The sequence below is a fragment of the Rhineura floridana genome, chromosome 14 (assembly GCF_030035675.1).
Source record: "Rhineura floridana isolate rRhiFlo1 chromosome 14, rRhiFlo1.hap2, whole genome shotgun sequence".
Classification (NCBI taxonomy): domain Eukaryota; kingdom Metazoa; phylum Chordata; class Lepidosauria; order Squamata; family Rhineuridae; genus Rhineura; species Rhineura floridana.
In genome coordinates this window covers 14,075,045-14,098,950 of record NC_084493.1, presented here as the reverse complement: position 1 = coordinate 14,098,950, position 23,906 = coordinate 14,075,045, and the positions used below count along the sequence as shown (strand labels likewise).

The window sequence follows — 23,906 nt, the reverse complement described above, 5'->3', positions numbered from 1 at the left end:
AACTCCTTTAAGGAAAGGTGGAATATAAATGTATTAATAAATAAACATGATACTGATACATAATACAGAGGAGCAGACTGTAGGTTAGTGGTAGAACAGCTGCTAGGTATGCAGAAAGTTCTGGGTTCAAAGAATCAGGCAGTAGGGTAAAACTCTCCCTGAGCCCATAGAGATCCACTGTCAGTCAAAGTTGACAATAATGGGCTCTTCCCCTGTGTATTTACCCTATTAAAATATGAAAAGGTCCAAAGAATCAGAATTATAAAAGCTGTCGTACCTGACATATACCACTGATGCACATATCCAGAGACTTGGCATTGCAGCGAGTACCATCCAGAACTTTGGGGGCAAGCTCCACCACCAAGGGTTTCCCCAAAGCTTGGCACTTCAGGGCACATGGAGAGCTAGAATCATCATAGACAGGTATCCACTCATAGAAATGCCCTTGGTACTTGACATCATTGTAGGCTGAACACTGCTGGGCTCGAAAATCACCAGCATCTGATGGGCAGTCCTGAAAAAGAAAAAGAGAACAACTTTTTTCCCCTCCCAAACGCATAAGGAGGCACGGAGAACGACAACTAGAGCTAGGGCCTTCTCGGTGGTGGCCCCCGAACTATGGAACGCCCTCCCTGACGAGATACGCCTGGAGCCTTCTCTGTTATCTTTTCGGCGCCAGGTAAAGACCTTCCTCTTTGCCCAGGCATTTTAAAAATTTTAAAATTGAATTTAAATTTGGAATTTTAATTATGTTTTATTGTGTACTGTATTGTATTTACATCCGCTTGTATTTTAATCTGTTTTATTATGCTGTTCACCGCCCTGGGAGCTTATTGCTATAGGGCGGTCTAGAAATGTAATAAAATAAAATAAAATAAATAAAAATGCCTCATTCCCTGGTTAAAGCTGCAGTTCTATACGTACTTACCTGGGAGTAAGTCCTATTTAACTTAATGGGACCAATATTTGAATAGACACCTATACGATTGCAGTGTAAATTACTCTGTCCATGACTTACAGAGCAATCCAGGGCAGGTCTACTCAGAAGTAAGCTTCACTGAGTTCAGCCGGGCTTACTTCCAAGTAAGTGTGTCTAAGATTGTAGCCTAAATTAGGTTTATCACAGACATAGCTAGAGAAGTGAAGAAACGGCTTCAGACACCATCATCATGTATTGTTTATGGAAAAGCCTTCATTTTACGCCAAGGCTAGCATGGAACTATGGGTGGATGTCCCTGAATATATAACTGGAGAATGTGTTCTCCAACTCAGTATCCTGGAGGAGGCTTGAGCCTTGTGTAAAAAGAAGATACTACTGTTTTGACAAGAGAGAGAGAGGTACAAATTGAGACAGAGTAAAGGTAAAAATAATATGCATATTTAAAAATTAGGGATGCAGTGCTAAATGTATCATTTAGATCAATTAAAAACACATTAAATCAACTAAATGATTGGGCAGCAGATTTTTTAAAAAAAATGTTTTTCATATAAGTACTTATAAAAAGTACAGATGGCAAACTTTATCTTAAAAGAGGCATGCACCTTTTTTCCCCATTCAAGAGGGAATAAGAAACTGATGCCTGTGAGTGGTGGTCCTACCGTTAGGTAGAACAAGCTGGGCACCTCAAGATGCTAGGAGATGAGGTGTGGTGGTGAGATGTTGGAGGACAGAAGTATGGGTGCCGCACAGTCTGGCCTGTCCCTTTTAAGCTAGCCTGCTGTCCTCAGGTGCAGCAGAGGATGCTGTCTCATTGCCAGAGTTGAAGGAAGATTCAGCTGCCAGCCCAGTCAGCATCAGGAGTGAGGAATCCTCGTCTTCAGTTGATGAACTCCAAACCAGAAGGGGAAGAGCACATAAGGTCAGCCCCAGAAGCGCTGCTACCAGAGGAGCCTGTGGGGCCAATGCCCCTCCAGCCCAGGGAAGTGGCACTGCTGTCCTTGGACTCAAAGGGACTGCCTTGCAGATGACCTAGTAACACCAGAGGCTTCACTGCTCTGGTAGTAGACAACTGGAGAGGGCTGGGCCCTTTAATTAAAGCAGGGGCTAATAAAGCAGGAGCTAATAATCAGGATGAAGCTGCTGCTGCTACTACTCTATAGGGCTCAGTCTCAGTCTGGTTTTTTTTGCTGAAGCAACATCAGTGTTGTGTGGATGAAGACTCCAACTCCCTAGCAGGACAGTCAGCTTCTATAGATGGAGTGTCTGTGTGGTGCCGTATTGTCCTTTGCCTCAAGCACCAAAATATGTTGGGCTGGCCCCATGTTTGAATAATATAAAAACAGTGAAAGGACAGTTCTTGCTTTGGAAATGTTGGATTTACCCAAATTCAAACACATGCAAATGTATCCACAAATGCAAATGTATGCAAAGCAATCACTACAGATTACATTGACTAAAATGCACATGGTTGATTGATCAATTTTCTTTATATTAGATTGCTAATTAAAGGTCAGTTGCAGGTTGGGGTTATGGGCAGGGTCTTCACCTAAATAACGTGGGGACCCCTGGATTGAAATACAGTAAAACCTCACTATAACGGGAGGGTTGGGGGACAAAGGATGCACCTGGGGTATAGGGCTTCTGCGTTGTTAACAAAAATAAAAGTCCACAAACAGTAACCTAAGAACTTGAAGAAGGCCCGAGAGAGAATAATCCCTTAGGAAAAAACCACCAGGAAGGAAGATGGTACAAGGGAAGAGGCCTTCAGGGAATAGATTTGGAAAAAGAACGCTGAGAGGAAAAGACAGTCAGAAACATCCAAAGGAAGCAAATGGAAGACTCACCAAGGACAAGGAGCACAGAACACAAAAAAAAGGGTATACAGTATTTTACTTTGGAAATATGGTTACACCAGTGGTCTATCTGATTCCATGGTACAATGAGATGCCTTATAGCGAGGTTGTACTGTATAGCAAAACTAGCATTGATTCAACTATTAAACGCTCAATTAGTGCTATGAGTGCTTGGGATTGAAAAGACACAAGGACGAGGTATGAATTGATGGGGGAAATGTGGATTAATACAAAGAGTTTTTAAAATATATGTATTTATGTTTTTGTTAAATGAAGGCCAAGTCATGTTGGCAAAAGCACAGCTGGCCTCTTGGCATAGAAGAACATAAGATTTATGCGGAAATTGCATAAATAAGGGTTTTTTTAAAATATGAATAAGGCCCCATAAGGATTATCTTAAACAGTTCCATATTCTGCACATCATAGCATTAGAATGTAACAGTATATATAGAAATGGAAATATAAAAGACAGGGCTTAAGAAAGACTGAAAAATCTCACTGGGTGCTATATAAAGGAATAGCTTATGCAGTTCATTTTGCTGAGATACCCATAAAAACATCTTAAGGCATACATATATTTTTACTTTAAAAGCAAGCAGGTGAACAGCAGTGGTTAATAACCCCAGTAAATGCTTATAGTTGGTAACCGCAAATTCATTTTATGATTGAAATATCATTAGTATTACTCTGGGACCTACTTATTCTACTTGACTCTACTGAACTTTACTATTATACTATTACAAACCCAGATGAAATCAATTTCATGGTAAAATGATTCTTGTTATTTTAATTAAAATGGCATACATGCTAAGCTCAGCTTCATTTGTATTCTCCACGTGGATTTCAGGGATCAAATGTATCGAGGAGCAAAATTGCCTTTGCAGACAATAAATTTTGCAAAGTTATTTACAACTTCTGCATTTCTCACACGTCTATAATGCTGTCCAATGCTGATAAAAACTGACATAGAACTCCTCATTTGCAAAATGCAACTATGAAGGGTTCCCAGGGGTGGGTAAAAATTTTTTTTTATCAAGGGCCTTATTCCCTCAAGAGCCAGTGGTCATATGCCAGGGGCCACTTTATCCCAGTCTGCATCTGCATAGGAACCTTTGAATATTAGGCTCCATCTCTGCTATCTTTTCGGTGCCTTTTGAAGACTTTCCTCTTTCAACAAGCCTTTTAGGTTGAAACCTATCCCAGTCTGCGTCTGTATTAGAATTGCTTAATATGTTTTTTAATGATGTTTTTAACGCTGTTTTTTTTTAAAAAAAAGTTTTTAACGCTGTTTTGTTTTAATGTATTTTAAGATCTGTTTTTTATGATGTTTTAAAGTGTTTTTAGCACTTTGTTTGCCGCCCTGGGCTCCTGCTGGAAGGGCGGGATACAAATTAAATAATAAAATAAATAAATAAATTATAAACTGTTTTTAATATATGGAATTGTTTGTAACTGTTTTATATATGGACTTGCTTTTAATTGTTTAATATACTTTCCTTGTTTTATGGTTGTAACTGTTTTAACATAAGAACATAAGAAGAGCCCTGCTGGATCAGGCCAGTGGCCCACCTAGTCCAGCATCCTGTTCTCACAGTGGCCAACCAGGTGCCTGGGGGAAGCCCGCAAGCAGGACCTGAGCGCAACAGCCTTCTCCTCTCCTGTGGTTTCTAGCAACTGCCTCCTGCAGTGGAGATAGCCCTTGTGGCTAGTAGCCATTGAAAGCCTCGTCCTTCATGAATTTGTCCAATCCTCTTTTAAAGCCATCCAAGTTGATGTCCATCACTACATTTTGCAAGAGTGAAGTCCACAATTTCACTATGCGGTGCGTGAAGAAGTACTTTCTTTTGTCTGTCTTGAATCTTCCAACATTTGGCTTCACTGAACGTCCATGAGTTCTAGCGTTGTGAGAGAGGGGAAAAAAGTTTCTCTCTATCCACTCTCTCCATACCATGCATAATTGTATCCACTTCTATCATGCTACCTCTTGCTCACCTTTTCTCTAAACTAACAAGCCCCAAATACTGCAACCTTTTCTGTTTCATTTGTTTTATAATTGTACATTTTATTGTTGTAACCTACCCTGGGGGTGGGTAAGAAATCAAATCAAATAAATACATAAAATGTCAATGGTGGGCAGAGTCTGAGCCGATGATGAGTGGAGCCAGACACAAGAGTGTTTTGGATTAATGATTCTGAAACAAAGACTGCCTTTCTTCAATTTTCACTGTAGATACCTCAAATGAGAATTCCCAGTCCTATGTAGGTCTATTCAGAAGGAAGCCCCAGTGGCTTTGATGGATTATGCTCAAATAAGTATACCAGGTGTAGGGAACATTTGACCTTCCAGATGTTGCTGAACTACAGTTCCCATCAGCCACAGCAAGCACAGCCAATGGTCAGGGATGATTAGATTTGTAGTCCAACAGCATCTGGAGAGCACCCTGTTGGCCACCCCTGCACCAGATACTGAAAAAGATTTTCACTAGGGATGCTTGAGGAATTCAGTCACTTGCAAATTCCAATACAAACTGACCAGTTCTGTACATTCTAGAGTAATGTGTGGGTTGGAGACATAGTTAATCACTGGATTTTTCACTGGTGTTGCAATGCATGTCTCAAAATATGTTTAGAAATGTGTATTTTCAGAGATTGAAATGTGATTTTTAAATATATATATAATAATTTTAAAAAACTGTAGATTAATGTGGAACCCCAATTGGCCGGACTTAAAGGTGAATGCATGCAAAAGTGACACAAACCAGAAATACACTGATTTTCACCTTTATCCATTTTTAGTTCAGCAAAAGGCCTACAGAACAGCCACATCATGCAAATAGTATGCTATATTCAAACAAACAACAGAACATATATAACCCCTCTTCCAACAGATTCTAATCTAGAAATCAGAATCTGAACCACTGCGAAGAAGATCATACATTTCTGGGGGGGGGGGTTTGGGGGGGGTTGCAAACAAGAAAGCATTCCTTGAATACTTTAAGCCTTAACTCTGTAGTCTGGTTTCTTACAAAAATATGTATACAGGACAGTCTCATTAATTTTTTCTGTTTTTCTATACTCCACGATTGGGTCTGCTTTCTTGCTTTTGAAAAGGAACACGCCAGAACTTTGTGCATGCAATCCCAAGTGCACTTAGTTTTCGCTAAATGCTTTTTAAAATGTTGGCACCTCTCCCTGGCCCTAAGATGGATGAGAGTGGGCATCCACTGGGCTGACTGCCCACAAAGCTGCTCCTGGAGCGCCCTCTGCTAGCCACCAGGAAGGGACTGTTACTCAGCGGAAGAACACATGCTTTGGATGCAGACATTCGGTCCATGACATCTCCAAGTAGGGCTGGAAAATTCCTTTCTGAAACCCTTGAGAGATGCTGTCAGCCAATTTAGCCGATACTGAGCTAGATGAAGGACCAATAGATATATATCTCTCATGCCCTCCACTCAGGTCCTTCCCCAGTGATTCCCCAGGTCCTGGTCTGCTGGACTTAAAGAATACAGGAAAAGGCTGCTGGATGAGGCCAGAATTCTCTTCTCACAGTTGCCAACCAGACGCTTATGGGAAGCCTGCAAGGACGACAGGAGCGCAATAGTGCTCTCTCCACTACCAATTGCCAACAATTGGTATTCAGAAGCATACTGCCTCTGACAGGGGAGGTAGAGCATAGACATCAGGGTTAAAGGTAAAGGTGTCCCCGCACTTGTAGTGTGAGTTGTTTCCGACTCTTAAGGTGACGCCTTGCGACGTTTACTAGGCAGACCGTATATATGGGGTGGGATTGCCAGTTCCATCCCCGGCCTTTCTTTACCCCCCAGCATATGCCGGGTACTCATTTTACCGACCACAGATGGATGGAAGGCTGAGTGGACCTCGACCCCTTTTACCGGAGATTTGACTTCCTCCTTCTGTTGGAATTGAACTCCGGCCGTGAGCAGAGCTTCAGTTGCATTACCGCCACTTACCACTTTGCGCCACGGAGGATCAGGGTTAGTAGCCATTAAAGGCTGGAGGAAGATGCACATACACCTTGTTCTGAAGGAAAGCCCCATGAGAAATCTGGATTCCCTGGGGCCTGGCACAGCTTTGTTGTCTTGATGAAAGAATTTCACCGGTGTTCTCTTTCTTCATGATGGCTCATGAAAATTCATCAGCATTTTAGTGCAAATTTCTCCCAACCGACACATTTTTGCATGCAGTTTTTCCTAATATAGTCATTTTTGCAAACCAGTTTCCTCTAATGTCATGCATTCCTGTATGCTATTTTCACAAATACATTTTAATGCACACTTTACCTTACGATGTGCATTTTTGTACATATTGCTAATCTGGAGAAGTGCACTGCAGAATTTCAAAGGAATGTCAAAAGGATGGCCGTGTTTCGGTTGGTGCGTTGTTTCAGACGGTGTGAATTAGGTAGGTTCACCTCTAAATGCAAACTGAATCGAATTACTCCTCATCCCCAGCCAGCATGGCCAACAGTCAGGGATGATGAGAATTGTAGCCCCACAACTTCTGGAGGACAGCAGATTCTTGTTTGTTGAAAACATACAAATCTTAAGATACCTAAGTAAAGATTATGAACTAGTTAAAATCTGGGGTTCCTGAATTTCTAACTTAGAATGGACTCTCAAGAGCTAGAAGGCATGCAGGGAAGAAACTTAAGTGCTGCAAGCCATGCTAACATGAGCATTTTGGAACAGAAACATCTTAAAGGTTATGTAAGGTGCTGTGATCATCAAACCAAGAGGCCAGCAGCAGCCAAACTCCAGTTCCTTATGCCCTATGCACCCAAGGCTACCCACAGTCCCTCACAGATATCATAGCCTGAGAACCTAGAGCATAATACAAACACAGAAACAAAATGAATGTGTTGAATGTACACCACTTGTGTACTGCCCATGATTTCTGCCTGAGAGTGTGTGTCAGACAAGTTATATCAATTTAATACAGAGATAGTGATGCAGGATGGAAGTGGAGCATGACAGGTGGGTCTTATTTGCAAAAGAAGGGGCAATTAGGAGTTGTATCCGATATCAAGAGGGGTTTTTTTTTTTCATCTACTGGACTCAGTGCACCAAAGTGTTTGCCCCACTGGCTTGTGCCAGCAGTTTGCTCCATTATATGGCTCAAGTATTACCAAACCCATCCAAAGAATGGGGGGGAGGGGGAAATAGTAGCATTTCCAAGTCTTTTTACAAGCCTTGCGTGCTGTCTTGCTGAAGAAGCCAGTTGGCACCAACCAGATTTAAAAAAGTGGGCAAAGAGCTGGCTAGTTTTATGAGATATCAAAATGATGCCATGCACCCACCCAGAGGAACCTCCCGCTAGAGGGTGTAACAGTCATGTTTTAGAACAGTACACCATCACTGAGTCCAGGAAATACACAGTATATTTATCAGCAGGCCCTGCGTTTGTGCCATGATTCCATGGAGGCACAGAAAAGCCACTGAATATATCACCGGCTGGAGGTTTCAACATCTAAACCCTTTTAAAGGCGAGTTTCTAGCTCTACTGTTTATTTTATTCATTTACAGCCCGCTGAAAAAAATAGGGGCAGCAAATGATCACAAACAATAAACACACTTAATGAAACTGGGATGCCAAAATGTTTTTAAAATGCCTGGTCACTGTCCAGTGTAATTTTAGAACATAACAGACATGCTGACTAAGGCTGGTTGTTGTTTTTTTTTTCGGGGGGACAAACTATGAATTACATGGATATGGAAAAGACTGGATTTGCCAAAATTAAGTAGAAAACTGTCTCAAGCCTTATATACCTAATCAATCACTGTGCTGTACTGCAGATACCATCTTTTCAGGAGGCCCACTCTGTACCTTATAGGAATCAGGCCTTTAGTGTGGTGGCCCCTACCCTCTGGAATTCCCGCCCATTAAATATTAGACAGGAGTCCTCTCTATTGTCTTTTTGGTGCCTACTGAAGACCTTCCTTTTTCAACCACCTTTTTAAGTGGAGATCTTTATCCCAGTCTGTGTTGCACTGGAACTATTTTTAAACTCTCTTTATACATAGAATTGTTTTTATATATGAAGTTGCTTTTAATCGCTTTTAATTGCTTTATATGCCGAACTGTGTTTTCACATTTTTCTTGTTTTGTGGTTGCAACCGTTTTGATTTGTTTTTGTACCCTGTCTTTATGGTAAATGGTGGGTAAGAAATCAAATAAATGTTGCTCCAGAGGACAGCCATTCTGGTTGGAGCAGCCACAGTACTAGGGGAGAGGGGGTTAACCTTTTTCCTCTGGTGCTCTTTTCCCAAACAAAATCATTCCCAATATTTTTACCCTTGTGGAGCACGCAGCTGGGGGTGGAGCGAAACAGTTTTGACATGAAACGTAGGGAATATTCTGTGTAGTCTAATGTATATTATAATTTTTTCTTGTATTTCTTGTACTTAGTTTTATATGCAACGTTTATATTATGTTGATTCTAAAGAGGATGTTTTGTTCAGTTAATTGTATTTTATTGTTTTTTGTAGTTGTTGTTTTAAGATGTTTGGATTCATTGTACACCGCTTAGAGTTTTATTTAAATATAAGCGGTATATAAATGGACTAAATAAATAAATGACATAGGGGTAGATGGGTTAACACAACCCTCCCCAGTGCCACTTGTCTGATAAAAGTGGGAGCCCCTAGGGCTGCATTTCCCAAATGAAAGAAAATACTGACAGATTTGATCAGGAATCTCCCATATAATATGCCATCTGGCCCGCACTTAAGGAGATAAACCTGTACCTGGGCTGTCCCACTTCAATACTGCATGTGGGCTCACCAGACTGAATTCTCCTCCGTCAAAAAAAGAAGAAGTCCTTCATGTACAAAAAAAACTAGATGTCAGGGGAATGGGTTTTAGTGGCATGTTCATTTTCTGTGTTCAGGGATGTATGTTTTCAGTAAAGAGAAGAATTAAATTATGCAAGCCCCTCTTCTGCAATCTGACAGGTTTGCCACCTGCATGAGAACTAATGAGGAGTAACTTTCTAATGCTAAAGATTCAAGGACAGAGCATTATAACTATTATCTTACTACTTGCTGTTCACCAGCAAGTCCCAGGGCATGTTACAATTTAAAATTCATGCATGGTGCTTTGCAAGCCTCGACAATCAGCTGATCACTGGGACTTGCATCCCATAGTGCGGGCTTGCAAAGCGCTGGGTACCATCCTATGCAAGCCCCGACGAGAACCACTGCACTTTATACGACACTGATATTTCTTCTGTTCCAGAACTGCCAACGTTAGCATACCTTAAAACACTACAAATTCCTTCCCTGAGCACCATCTTCCAGCTCTGAGAACATAAACTGGGCCTGTAGGAATCCCAATCTTTGAAACAATCTGTAAGTGTCACTTAGATGCCTTAAGGCTGTTCATTTTCATCAACACACCTCGCCTAGTGGCTTCTCACCCATCCACTCTGAGTTCTTGCCTCAAGGCTATGAAGCAGCAAGCTGTAGCCTGAACATCTAAAGGCATATCTGCGCAACACAGAGCTGCCGTTTCAAAATGGGACAAAAGGGCCACACGGGGTGTGTGGTGCCATCACTGGACCTATGTCATACAAGCAAAAATCTTGTCATCACTGGCTAGCTGAGCTAGAGAGGTGAAGCAAAAGGAGGTACTGAGCAGTCAGATAGACACATTAGCAAGCCAGTAAAGGAAGTCTTGTAGCAGCTTGGTCTTCGTTTACTTAAGAGTTTAGTTGCTCGCCCTCAGTGACAAAAGAACACTCATTGACTCTTTAGGTTAACTGACAGCTGCCAAGCCAGCTTCAGTACCTCTGTCTGGCCATCGGCATTGTTGGCCCCGAAGGGTGGTAGACGGCAACTCCTTCTTCTGCTGGGTTGCCAAGATGGTATAGAGCAGGGATGGGGAATCTGTGACCCTCCAGATGCTGCTGGACTACAACTCCCATCATCCCTGATCAATCTCACTGTCATGTGGGTTGCGGCTGACGGGTGTTGGAATCCAACAGCATCTGGAGGGCCACGAGTTCCCCACCCCAAGGTTTCAAGTTCAAGATCTCTGACATTTTTGCACTAGATTAGTGCTGGCTGACTTTTGGCTCTCCAGATGTTATTGGACTCCAATTCCCATCAGTCCCAGCTCAAAAGCAGTGGTCCATGGCAGATCCCTGGGGGTAGATGCAAAGATTATGTACAAGTGCTGCTTCAAGGGGAATGTACCTCAAGGAAACAGCCACAGAATAATAGCAACCTGCTGCTTTTATTGTTTTATTCTCCTCCTAACTTCACCTCGTGGAACTGTCCATGACTCCTGACCCCACCCTATTGCTTTAATTCCTGTACCTGGTATTATGTCTTATTTCCTATCTTGCTTAGACTTGTTCTCTTGGCTTGCAGTCCTATCCTAGCTGTGGTGCAATCTTTTTTTCTCAGGCTCCAGTCCAACACACATTCCTGATTCTGACTTTGGATTAATTCTTGGCCTGGTCTCCGATTCTGATTCTCTGGCTCTCTCTGCACATCTGGCTCCAGACTAGTCCACAGCAACATGCAGCACTAAAGCACTTTACCAACTAAAACACACACACACAAACCTTATGCAAATGAACAAAATTCTGTGGAAAGATGTAGGAGACAATCCACAGAGCGACTATCAAACAATGTAGCCCTGGATGAGAAGAATACCGCAGGCAATTTATTTTATGAACTGCATTTGCAAAGGTACACAGATCATTTCCAGATCTTTGACCAAATCAAATGTTGCTGGACTCCAATTCCCATCAGCCTCAACCAGCATGGCCAACAACCAGAGATGATGGGAGTTGGAGTCCAGCAACATCTTGAGGGCCACAGCTCCCTCAAGGGAACCAAGGAAAGGGGCTGGATGAGTTGCAGATCTCTCAGTTAGAGCAAGAGGAAGAATCAGAGGGGATAGACACTTTTGAGGATCATGGGGGAGGGGGTGTGGTTGACTCTGTGCCAGTTCCCAAGGACAGTTCTCCCGCCAAAGAAGACTTTGCGCCACCTCCAGCCGCCTCAACAGAGCCGTTGGAGGATGTCCTGGCATGCGAGCCAACTCAAACCCCCCTGAGCTCCCCTCTTGAAACTTCAAACACATCCCCACCTCCTGAAGCCAAGCCGGCACCTACTGAGACTGTATTGTCAGATGAGCTAACAGTGACATGCCCCCTTTCGCCCTGTGCAAGACACGCCGCGTCCAGAGGGAGGCTCCTTGAAGGAGTCAGAGATTATGGGCAAAGACCTTCCCTACATAAGCCAGCGCCCCCCTGATCTGGGTGCTGAGTCAAATTTCTTCACATGCTGCAGAGTATGCTTAGGTAGCTTAGTTAGGGACAGTAGTGAGTTAGTGCAGCAAGGTCTATGAAGCGCACTGCCTTTGATGTCTCAATTACTCTAATAAAATAAGAATTAATTTCATCCTCGCCTCCGTCTCGTGAATCGCACCCTGGGCAGGACATCAATGCTCTATGGCAGTGATTGCCAAGCAGTGCGCCCAGGCACACTGGTGCGCCCTAAGAGGTGGCCAGGTGTGCCTCAAATATTATGAAAGTATATTTTAAAAATGAGAAGAAACCGATTTGTATAGGGTAAGTAATAGTTTTCTATAGTTTATTTTTATTCATAGTTTAAAATATATTAATATATTTTTAATTTTGTACACAAAGCGCGCCAGAAAATTTTTATATGTTTCACAGTGCGCCGCTAAACAAAAACGTTTGCGAATCACTGCTCTATGGTTTTGACAGTGGTCTCCTGTTAAAGTCATTCCGGAGGAAGATGTTCATACATACATATATATATATATACAAATACATATATATATAAGAGTTCTACACAGGGCCAGCACCAGACTGCAGGAGCTGTCGAAGGCGGTGGCAATGGCAAAATGGCAGCACTATCACTGCCGCTAGAGGCTTAAATAGGCCTGGCCACATTGGCGCATTAGCGTATGCGTGCCTGCCATCACCCAAGATGGAAGGGGGTATGTTGACTCCCCACCCTATCTTGGGAGTTGGGAAGCATGCGTGCGTAGCATGGTGAAACACTGAGGCTGCCAGCCTGTGATGGCAGCAGGGGGGTGTTGCCTGGGAGGGTGACTCCCACTCCATGATCCGTGCCAGCTCTACACAGACACATCTGTTCATTAACCAGGATCTTACTGAATTGTCAGTTTAACGTCCATTTAATATGCTGAAGGCAAGCAACAGTAAATGCTCTCCTATAATTTGGAACGGTTAATGCATACAGATACGAAGCTGTGATGATTTCATAATTTATGCAGTTATTAAAGAGTAATGGAGAACAAGATTTATCTCCCGCATTGTGGGAACACAGACTGTATGGTCCTCGGGATAGGGAACTGTCTTTTTCACTTAAGTTGCTCTGTTAACTGCCACTGATGGTACTACATAGATGGTGGTGGTGATGTCATTATGTTAAACATATCAAACCATACTGAAGTTATTTTTCAGGAGATCAATATATGGCAACATATACTAGCTTCTGGCTTTCCTGCTTTGCTTTTGTTGAGCACTAACAGTTTAAGTAGAAGGCTTCACAGAAGATGGTCTTGACATATGTTGGCACAGAGACAAAATCTAGCCCAAGTGCTTTAAGTCAGAATTGATCCATTTATATGTTTAACTTTCTCCCATCAAAATCAATGGTACTTAACATGCTAAAACATTGACCTGACATTTGAAGAGAGTCGTCAAAGTACAGTGAGCTTTGTTTCCTGTACAGGAAAGTAGAAAAAAAATGCATTCATGTTGCACAAACGTTTAGGAATTGCACCTGCAAATGTTGACATCACTGCTAGGCAAAAAGAAACATCTAAGGCTCCATCACTCTTTCTTTTTTCTTTTAAAAAGCAAGTAGGATGTCTGAAACTTAACAGCTGTTCATTGTGGGGCAATTGGAACAGTCAAACAAAATGACAGATCAGACTCACGTTATTGCTGCAGGTTTTATATCGAATATTCCTGCCTTCACAGTTCCTGGAAAAAAAAAAGTTTGAATGGAGTGACTAAGTAGAAGCAACATTTAAAGATTACCCTGTCCCATAAATTATCCTCCTGAATACTGGATGTGTGTTACTGCTTCTCAGATTTAATGCCATTTGAAAGATGAATAAGGCAGGACGACCGCCTGACGAAACAGTTACAGCTTGTCCTGTGAGGCTTACATCTGTGCGAAGTCACAACTTACCGAGGCATTTCAGAAATACTATGCAAAAAGCGTTATTCAGTTTACCAGCAGTCTGCTTCGACAAATGATTTACACGGTGAACAACAAACCCCTCTAAATCGCACCAAGCGAGTTATTTATGGATCGTTCGCAAACATTCATCTCATGGAAGGCAGAGCCTAAAAAGGCTTGGTGCACGTGGAGCAGAAAACTGGAAGGGGAGAGAGAAGTGGCTAGCAAAGGGGAGGGCCAGGAAGAAAAAGAAGGGGCAGAGCTTGGAAAAGTTACTTTTTTGAACTACAACTCCCATCAGTCCAATCCAGTGGCCATGCTGGCTGGGGCTGATGGGAGTTGTAGTTCAAAAAAGTAACTTTTCCAAGCGCTGCGAAGGGGAACCCGCGGTCCTCCAGATGTTGTTAGACTCTAACTCCCATCATCTCCAACCACTGCCCCTGCTTGCTGGGGATGATGCAGTCAAGCAACATCTCAAGGGCCTCTGGTTTCCTATCCTCCCTCTCCTTTTAGGACATAGCCACGCCATACTCAGCAGCGATGAGTAACATTCATTCTTTGTTATTTATCTATCTCATTTATTTATTTTTATTTACCTATGTCATTTATTTCTATTTATTCACCTATTTTGTTTTATTTATTTACAATATTTACACAAAGCTGCCGGATAACACTGCTCCCTGGGTGACTCACAGCTTAAAATACTAAAATGCAATGAAAAACGCAGAATCATAATGCTAAAGTTTCCAGCGTGGAGAAGAATGAAAGCAGCTAAACAATGTTCAGAACACCAAAAACAAAGACTTTTTTTAAAAAGCCTGAGGCAGAGCTGGGGAACCTTTGGCCCTCCTAGATGCTGGTGGACTGAACTCCCTTCACTTCTGACCATTAGCCATGCTGGCCACAGCTGATGGGAGTTAGGGCATGACAACATCTGGAGGGCCTAAGGGAGTGTTGTGGCCCAGGTTGGGAGAGGAGGTTTCTAGGCACCAGACTCTGACATTGAGGACTGTGAAGATGAGCTGGGGGAGGAGACAAGCAGCAGGGATAGTCCACAGAGCGTGCAAATCCCAGTCACTGATACCTCGACTCCCCCCAATCCTGCCCCTCCCACTGAAGTGCAACCAGAACTGTCAGAGACTGCCCCTTTGGAGACGGTTCTGTTAGACACACCCTCATAGACCACGCCCACAGCAGAGGCGCCATCTGTTTCACCTGACGCTTTCCAGCCGGGCGCCCCGCAGGTTCCCACGGTCGAGCAAGCTGACCACCCACCACTCTCGGAGGGGGAAGCTGAGAGCCAGGCCGTTGCCCTGCGTGCGCCGGTGGCAGAAGTGGGAGATTCAACAGAAGTTAAGGAGGCGCCAACGGCTTTGCGTGAAAGCCAAGCCTTCTTAAGGGGACGCAGGGCAGGGGTTTCTTGCTGAGTCAATGTCGTAGCGCTGTGAAGTCATGTTTAGTCAGAGTTAGTCGGGGCAAAGTTCCTAGAAAGTGTAGTTAGGTTAATGAGGTGCACGGCTTTTGATGTAACTGTAATAAAAACAGAAAAAAATCACAGCCATGTCTGAGACTGGATCTCTTGACTTTGGGCAGGACAGGGAGTAAAAATGTCTGCATATGGGTCAATGAAGTGCCCATAAAGAAGGTGCCAAGCAAGCCTCTCTAGCAAGAGCATTCTACAACTAGGGTGGAACCACTGAAAAGGTAACAGCCGTTTCTCCATTGAAAAGTGCCTTCTGGGGGGAATCATTTGCAACAGAGAAGGGACAAGGAACGAGTGAGTGCTTAATCCTTTCCCTGCCAGCTGTATTTTCCTCTGAAACTCCTCCCCCATGCACACTTTTTTTATGAATTCCCTTGCTTTTGGTTTCATTTTAAAGGCAAGGTCTGGAACACTGCCAGCCACAGAAACAGTTGGGAAGGACATGTTTCAGTGAGGACATTGGCTGGCAAGGGAAGGGTTAAGCACCCCATCACCTTCTCTGCTGTAAAAGTTTCCAAGTGCTTCACTGCCTTCACAGGGTGTTTTGGGGTGAGCTGTTATTAGGACACAAGGCTGAAGTGTAAGATGTAAATTGAGCCCTTGGGATAGAGGTGGTCAATAGCATTTGGGTGTGTGTGTTATGAGATGTGACTGCCAAGCCAGTAAGCCCTTGTTTTATCTTCCAAGAGTGCATAAGCTCTTATTTGCATCTATTTAATTTTCCCTTTATTGAAACAGATTTTGATGTAACCATCCCAAATCTCCTGTGATGGGAGGTTCGGCCTCTGAATAATCCCCTCCCATTCCCTGTTTCGTATCATTTGTGCCTTTAAGTGCAATATGAAAGACCAACCTGCCATTTAAGCACCTCCTTAGGGAATAGGATGCACCTCCTCCACATGTTCGAGAACAGTCACTCCAAGCTCCCCAGGCATCCCAGCCACCTTCTTTATCTTCGTCAGGCTGGGAAATTCTTGAGGTCTGGAAACATGACAAAAAGGAAAGTAACTCAGCAGCCCAGGAAAAGTTGCATATTTTGCAAATCCTTTTAACTGGTTATTTGCCCTGGGGAGATTCCTAGTCTGGTGGTAATAAGCAGAGATTCCTGTTCCAAAGTAAATTATTATGTCAACAGAACAAAGGAGTGAGATATTTGCAACTGGAAAGAATTGGTCCAAAAATAAAACTAGTTTTCCTCTTCTTTCATAACTTAATTTTCATCTCTTCTGGGGCTTCCAAACTCAATTACGAGCATCGGGCCTTGCAAAAACTCCACTTCCCCACCAACCTGCAAAAGGGATGTAAACAGCTCGCTTCAAGGGGTCTAGTGAGGGCTTCAAGCAATTCCACAAGCCTCCAGAGTATCTTTCCTCATACTACAATACGATGCAGTCATTGCCCACATGCCACGACAGGGATGTCACGAGAAAGTCATTCCCAAGCAATCTGCCCTCGGATAACTGTCGGGACGCCGTTAAAAGTAAGGGCATTAAATCAGGCATGGGGAACCTCAGACCTGGGGACCAAATGCAGCCCTCCAAGGCTCTCTATATGGCCCTCGGAACTTTCTCCAGGTCACACAACCTCCTGAGCGACACCCTGCACCAGCTGGGCTTTGTACCTTCCTTACATGTTTCTGCCTGGCTGGCATATCTGAAGCTTCTGACTTAATGGGCTGGAAGACAGAAGGGGATGTGTGAGCGTGAAGAAACGAGCAGGCTGTGTAAAGGTGTAGCATGTGCACGCCCAGTTACTCCGCTCAACAACCGGGATACAGCACTCTGCACCAGCTGCAGCTTTCGGGCCAATCCCAAGGGAAGACACACATAGAGCCCATCACAGTTGCCCAGTCGTGAGGCTACCAATGCGTGAAGCACAGTGGCAAAACTATTCCTGTCCAGGAAAAGGCACCGTTTATTTACTTATTTATTTTATTTAGTTCAATTTTTATACCGCCCATAGCAAAGCTCTCAGGGCGGTGTACAACAAATAAAAATACATCTTTACATTTCAACATTAAAAAAGCATCTAATTCTCAAATCAACAATTAAACAAACAAATAAAACATATAACTGACAAATACAACATTAAATACAAATGCTGAAATACTAAAATGTTAAAAATATTAAAAATATTAAAATGCCTGGGCAAAGAGGAAGGTTTTCACCTGGCGCCGAAAGGATAGTAAAGTAGGCGCCAGGCGTACCTCGTCAGGAAGGGTGTTCCATAGTTCGGGGGCCACTACCGAGAAGGCCCTCTTTCTTGTAGTCGCCTTCTGGGCGTCTTTCTGAGTAGGCACCCGGAGGAGGACCTTCGATGTTGAGCGTAGTGCACGGGTGGGTTCGTATCGGGAGAGACGATCCACCAGGTATTGTGGGCCCATGCTGTGTAAGGCTTTATAGGTCAAAGCAGCACCTTGAATTGGCCCCGGAAACGTATAGGCAGCCAGTGCAAGCCGGCCAGAATTGGTGTCACATGTTCCGACCACTTGGTCCCGGTTATTAATATGGCCGCTGCATTCTGCACAAGCTGCAGTTTCCAAACCGTCTTCAAGGGCAGCCCCACGTATAGTGCGTTGCAGTAGTCCAATCTCGAGGTTACCAGAGCATGGATAACTGAGGTAAGATGTTCCCTGTCCAGATACGGGCGCAGCTGGGCCACCAGCCTAAGTTGGTAAAAAGCACTCCGTGCCACCGAGGCCACCTGCACCTCAAGTGACAAGGACAGGCCCAAAAGGACTCCCAAGCTACGCACCTGCTCCTTCAGGGGGAGTGTAACCTCATCCAGAACAGGTCGAACATCCAACTGGTCAGGGGATCCATTTACTAACAGCATCTCAGTCTTGTCTGGATTGAGCTTCAATTTGTTCGCTCTCATCCAGTCCATTATCGCGGCCAAGCATCGGTTTAGGACCTTGACAGCCTCACCTGAAGAAGATGAAAAGGAGAAGTAGAGCTGCGTATCATCAGCATACTGATGAGAACGCACTCCAAAACTCCTGATGACCGTACCCAGCGGCTTCATATAGATGTTAAAGAGCATGGGGGACAGAACTGATCCCTGCGGGACTCCATATTGGAGCGCCCAGGGTATCGAGTAGCGCTCCCCAAGCACTACTTTCTGGAGACAACCTGCCAGATAGGAGCGGAACCACTGCCAAGCAGTACCTCCAACTCCCAGATCCGCAAGCCTCTCCAGAAGGATACCATGGTCGATGGTATCAAAAGCCGCTGAGAGATCAAGGAGAATCAACAGAGTTACACTTCCTCTGTCTTTCTCTCGACACAGGTCATCATACAGGGCGACCAAGGCTGTCTCCGTACCAAAACCAGGCCTGAAACCCGATTGAAATGGATCCAGATAATTGGTCTCATCCAAGAGTGCCTGGAGCTGGGATGCAACCACCCTCTCCAGAACCTTGCCCAGGAATAGCACATTTGCTACCGGCCTATAGTTATTCAAATTATCTGGGTCCAGGGAAGATTTCTTCAAAAGCGGTCTCACCACCGCTGCCTTAAGGCAGTGCGGGACCACTCCCTCACCTAGTGAGGCATTGATCACTTCCCTGGCCCAGCCGGCAGTGCCATCCCTGGTAGCTTTTATTAGCCAAGAGGGGCAAGGATCTAACACAGAAGTGGTTGCACGTACCTGTCCAAGCACCTTGTCAACGTCCTCAAGCTGTACCAATTGAAACTCATCAAACAAAATATGACCAGACTGTGCTCCGGAGACCTCAGTTGATTCCACTGCTATAACTTTGGAGCCTAAGTCCTGATGAATGCAAGAGATTTTATTTTGGGAAGTTGGCATACCAGCCTAAGCTGATCATAGGCACCACTCACCACAGAGCTCACCGAAGCCTCCAGGGGCAGAGATAAATCTGGCACTACATACGCTCCCCAACTATGCATCTATTTCTTCAGAGGGAGTGCAGGCCCATCCAAACCCAGCAAACACTCCAAGTCCTGGACCTGAGAACCACTTGCCCACAAAGTCTCCATCTTACCATCATCCCTCATCCAACCCATCACTGCATCCAGGCGCTGGTCCAGAACTTTATATATCAGGTGAGACTTGTGCAGAATTGCAAAACCGAGCAGTGTTAACAAGCCTTACTGTTCCAAGGCTTGCCCGGCAACATCCATGACAAGGGCACAGAGCTCTTTCGTTAATTTTACCTTACCCGAACCACTGAGCTCAAGTCTGAGCTGGGTGACTAGAGGCCAGTCACTGTCTTTCAGCCTAGCCTACCTCACAGGGTAGTTGTGAGGAAAATACAGGGAGAAGAGAACCATGTACACCACCTTGAGCTCCTTGGATGAAAGGTGGGGTATAACCGTAATAAATAAATAACTCAGCACCCCCTTCAGTTCCGTGCCCAGGGTTATGGCTTTGATCAATGAAGTGACGAACCTGTATCTGGGATATACCACTTCAGACTCTTCAGGTGTGGTGGTGGGTGGGGACTCACAAAATTCCACATTCCTCCAAAAACAAACAAAAACAAGCCACCATTTACTGCCCACAGAACCCTACATGTCAAGCAAACTTTCTATGGGTAATTTATTTTTTAAATTGAGGACCATTTAATTATGTGAAGCTCCTACATAACCGACGTGGAGGAGCCAAGACACAGACTACCCTCTTCAGCAAGAGACAGACCAAAGTAATCCTTTAAGGCATGCTAGTGTATCAGCCAAAGCAATATCCCTTTATCTCTGCTTCAACAAATCCCTTCTCTCTTTACTATCCTAGTCAGTGACCGTTGAACCAAGTGGTCTTGTAAATACTCCCTGAGGTGCTAGAAAGAGAGAATTACAAAATCTAGAATTAAATTAACAGAGATTAGGGCAGATCAAGCCAAAGCTCATGCAGCCTTTGGCCCAACGCAGAATATCCTCCTGGCAGAATCAGCAAAGAGTTAACAAGTCCTAGAAGCTGAACAGGTTATTTTGACAGTCATTTCCTTCAGTTCCCAAGGGTGATGGGAAATCCAACACTAGCATTTGCAAGATAGCGTCGTCGATGAAAAAGACAGCCCCAGGGACTTATAGTGTCTTTGTGTCACACCCTAGAAAGGAGTTGTGTGCTACATATAATGCATTTTTCTATGTTATTTGCATTCATATATTCATTTTTATGCACCCTTTCCCCTAACATATGCATTTTTGTAAACATTGGTTGGTTGGCGAACTGTATAGCAAAATTCAAACAAGTGCAAATTTCGAATGATGGCTGTGCTGAAGTTCTCTTATTGTTCTGGGAAGTGTGAGTTTCACAGATTCCAGTTGAAATGCGAGCTGAATCGAAATTCTCACCCATCCTTCTGGAAGACTGCATACAAAATATGTTTAGCAAGAGAAATTTGCACTAAAAATGTTGAAGGATTTTCACAAGGATTTTGTTTGCAAATTGCTGCAGAAATGTGGAAAACCACATTTTACATTGGAAACATGAGAAACTGGGGGAACCAAAAATGACAGACCCTTCCATCCCTAACAGCTTCTTAGCAAGCCTGCTGCTTGAGCTGGCAGATCAGATCTCACAGATTTCAGCTTCAACCTGCTTGAGAGTAGGGTCTCCAGTCCTAAATTGCTTTTAGGAGGCTAGGACCTGTGCTTAGCTAGAATGCTTCACACCTACCGGTCCCTCACTTTGAGAGGCTGAAACTGACTAGCTTTCTTCTTTAAAAAAATATTGCTTCTAAAGAGGATTGCCTTGCAAGGAAGGTTCCGGCCTGCTGTGCCAAGCATGGGCTGGCTCCTTCCATCCCAGTGAATCCAATAATCAGTAAGCCTGCCACTTTAAATATCAAGTGGGGGGAGCTGACAAGCGATCCCTTCACTGCTCCTTGAGCATGGAAACTGCCACTCCAAAGTGCTTGTCCTTCCAAAGAACTGAACCAATTCAGACAAAGTCTGTGCCCTGAGTCAGAAACTGGGGGGGGGGAGTGCTGAGAGCCCTGGCACTTGTGTTTCCTAGTGTTCAGCCCAAAATCCAGTAACCTAAAAATGCATTAGTGCTGGCCCATCTAATAATTCCAAATAAGCAGCAACCTTCTTTTTATGAGCAGCAACTACTTTTCCACATCGCATCACACAGATTTGAAGCACAGCCATGGCAAACTTTATTGGATACCTTAATTTTGTTTTCACAAAATAAAGGATGTTGACAAAGAGATTTGATCTTGGCCTTAAATGGCTTGGATTAAGTGGTACTGATGCCGTGAGATGTAGCTGCACATAAAGAACACCTAATCATCTGTATTTTCCATAGGATTATGTTTCTGGCCCTTCCAGGCTTTTATACAGGTAACACTGTCAGATGCAAAAATACTGAGCTAAATCCCTAATGGTGAATGGAGAAGCAAGGGGCTGTCCTGGCCAAACCCACTGGAACCAGTCTCAGACTCGCTGGTGTATTTTTCTACCGCATGTTTAATGAAAAACTTCATTAAGTTTTAGAGCGCTTCATGGATCAGGTCACACAAGATTCTGCATCTCTACACAGCATGACTTGGCATGTCTACTCAAAGCTAAGATGTCGTCATAACAATTAGACACCCCCCCTTACAACCCTTAAGTAGGTTCAGGCAGCTCTTTCTGCTTGCGTGAGGAAGGTGTCACCAGATGGGAATGGGCATGCATGCAAGAGCTCCTCCTAGGTGGGAAAGTAGGCACCAGCTGAGCCTGCCATCGCAGTTGTCTGCGTGTCTGACCCAATGGGGGGGTGGCACCTTATTGAGATCCTTCTCCTCTAAAGGAGGGGCGTGCTGCGACAGCGCCTTGGGAGAAGAGGGGGTGGAGGGGAGGAGAAGGGACAGGCTCCTGATCAGCCAGCGTTCCTTTTGTTGCAACTGGAGCTAAGAGGGAAGAGTTGTCACTGCCAGTAGTGCTGAAGCCTACTGTCTCAGCACTTCCTGGTTGCAAGTTGCTGGGACTCTCCCCCGGGCCCCATTCTGTATCTTCGTCGCAGTCTTCTTCATCACTCCAGGACCACTCCGTGGGGCTCATGACAAAGGCACACAGTCTGCTGCCCCTCCTGATCTGCTACCTGGGCCATAGGAATGGACAAGAATTTGGATTCAGTTCACATTTAAAGCAGAATCTATCAAATCTGCACTTTCCAAAACAACATGAGAACCAAAACATAGCCATCCTTCGAAATTCACACTTATTCAAATCTGATGATGCAGTTCGCCATCCAATGTTTACAAAAATGCATATATTAGGGGAAAGTATCCATAAAAAATGAATATATATATATATATATATATATATAAATTCTTTTTATTAGTCTTTTGATATTATTATACAAAAATTTAACACAGACAATATAATAATATAAAAGTAACCCTAAATCCCTCCTCCCTCCCTAGAGCCAGTGCTTATGGTATTAATATTGCAAATATGTTGAGGTATAACAATACATAGGTGAGTGTTAATATGAGTGAAAACAGCATGCAAAAATGCATTATATGATGAGAAATGGCTTGCAAAAATGTGTACGTTAGTTAAAACTGCCCACAAAAATGTGTTTATTAGGAGAAATTCACACTAAAACGCTGGAGAATTTTCATGAGGATTAAAAAAAAAAAATCGCAAACGGCTGCAGCAATGTGGAGCACTGAATTTAAGACTGGCAAAAATGAGAAACGTAGAGAACGAAAATTGGCAGGGCTTTCCAGCCCTACTGAGCCATATGGTTCATCATGGCTCCTGGAAGCCCACACACACACACCCTGTCCCTCCCAATGTTTACATCATTTAATTAACATTATTAATTGAAAACACTTGGTGCCCACAATCTGTGTCTACGTCTTCTTCACCAACCTGAAAGGGGGATGCCTCCCTATATGGACATCAATATTTTCATATAAACATATTTGAAAGTAAGAGCGAAGTGTGCTTTGAATTTCAATCTGGTTGCAGGGGGAGCTGTTCTGTAGGTATCAAAAGTTTACGAAAAATGGACTCAAATCAACAAAAGCCTTAAAAAGGCAAATTAGTAAGCAATTCTCAAGCACAGTCCCTAAACAAAATATTACTCTTCAGTGCTTGCTTGTAACTCTCTACTAATGTAATGTCTAACTGTGAACCTTCAGATTCTCCCCAACTCAAATCATGCCCAGTTTGCTGATTTTTCTTCTCCTTATTTGAATTTGGTTTCACAGCATGGGCAAATATAATATACAGATATGATGAAAGCTGACAGCTAGTAAATCAAAGATTATTTTGCTAGTAAATTACCAGGCCAGCTCAAACTACTTTTAACTCCTTTCCCATGGGACAAATGATTTGGGCTGGCTGAAGGTTGAGTCAACAGTGTGGGTACTGCCTTAGTCAAATGATTGTGAAAAAAGACTTGTCAGCACAAGTGAGCTTTGATCATTCTCCAGAGCTAATTAAAGTTTT

At 43.7% G+C, this 23,906-nt stretch overlaps 1 protein-coding gene across 6 annotated transcripts in view; it reads right to left on the bottom strand.

Annotated features, from left to right (window-relative positions):
- ADAMTSL3 (ADAMTS like 3) overlaps nt 1-23,906 on the bottom strand; it is a 300,162-nt gene that overhangs the window by 167,189 nt on the left and 109,067 nt on the right. For all 6 annotated transcript variants that reach the window (XM_061594994.1, XM_061594995.1, XM_061594997.1 and 3 more), the window contains 3 exons: nt 16,346-16,473; nt 13,762-13,807; nt 278-514 (listed from right to left, as the gene is read on the bottom strand). In XM_061594994.1, coding sequence (XP_061450978.1) covers nt 278-514; nt 13,762-13,807; nt 16,346-16,473 — 411 coding nt within the window. The remainder of the gene's footprint in view (nt 1-277; nt 515-13,761; nt 13,808-16,345; nt 16,474-23,906) is intronic.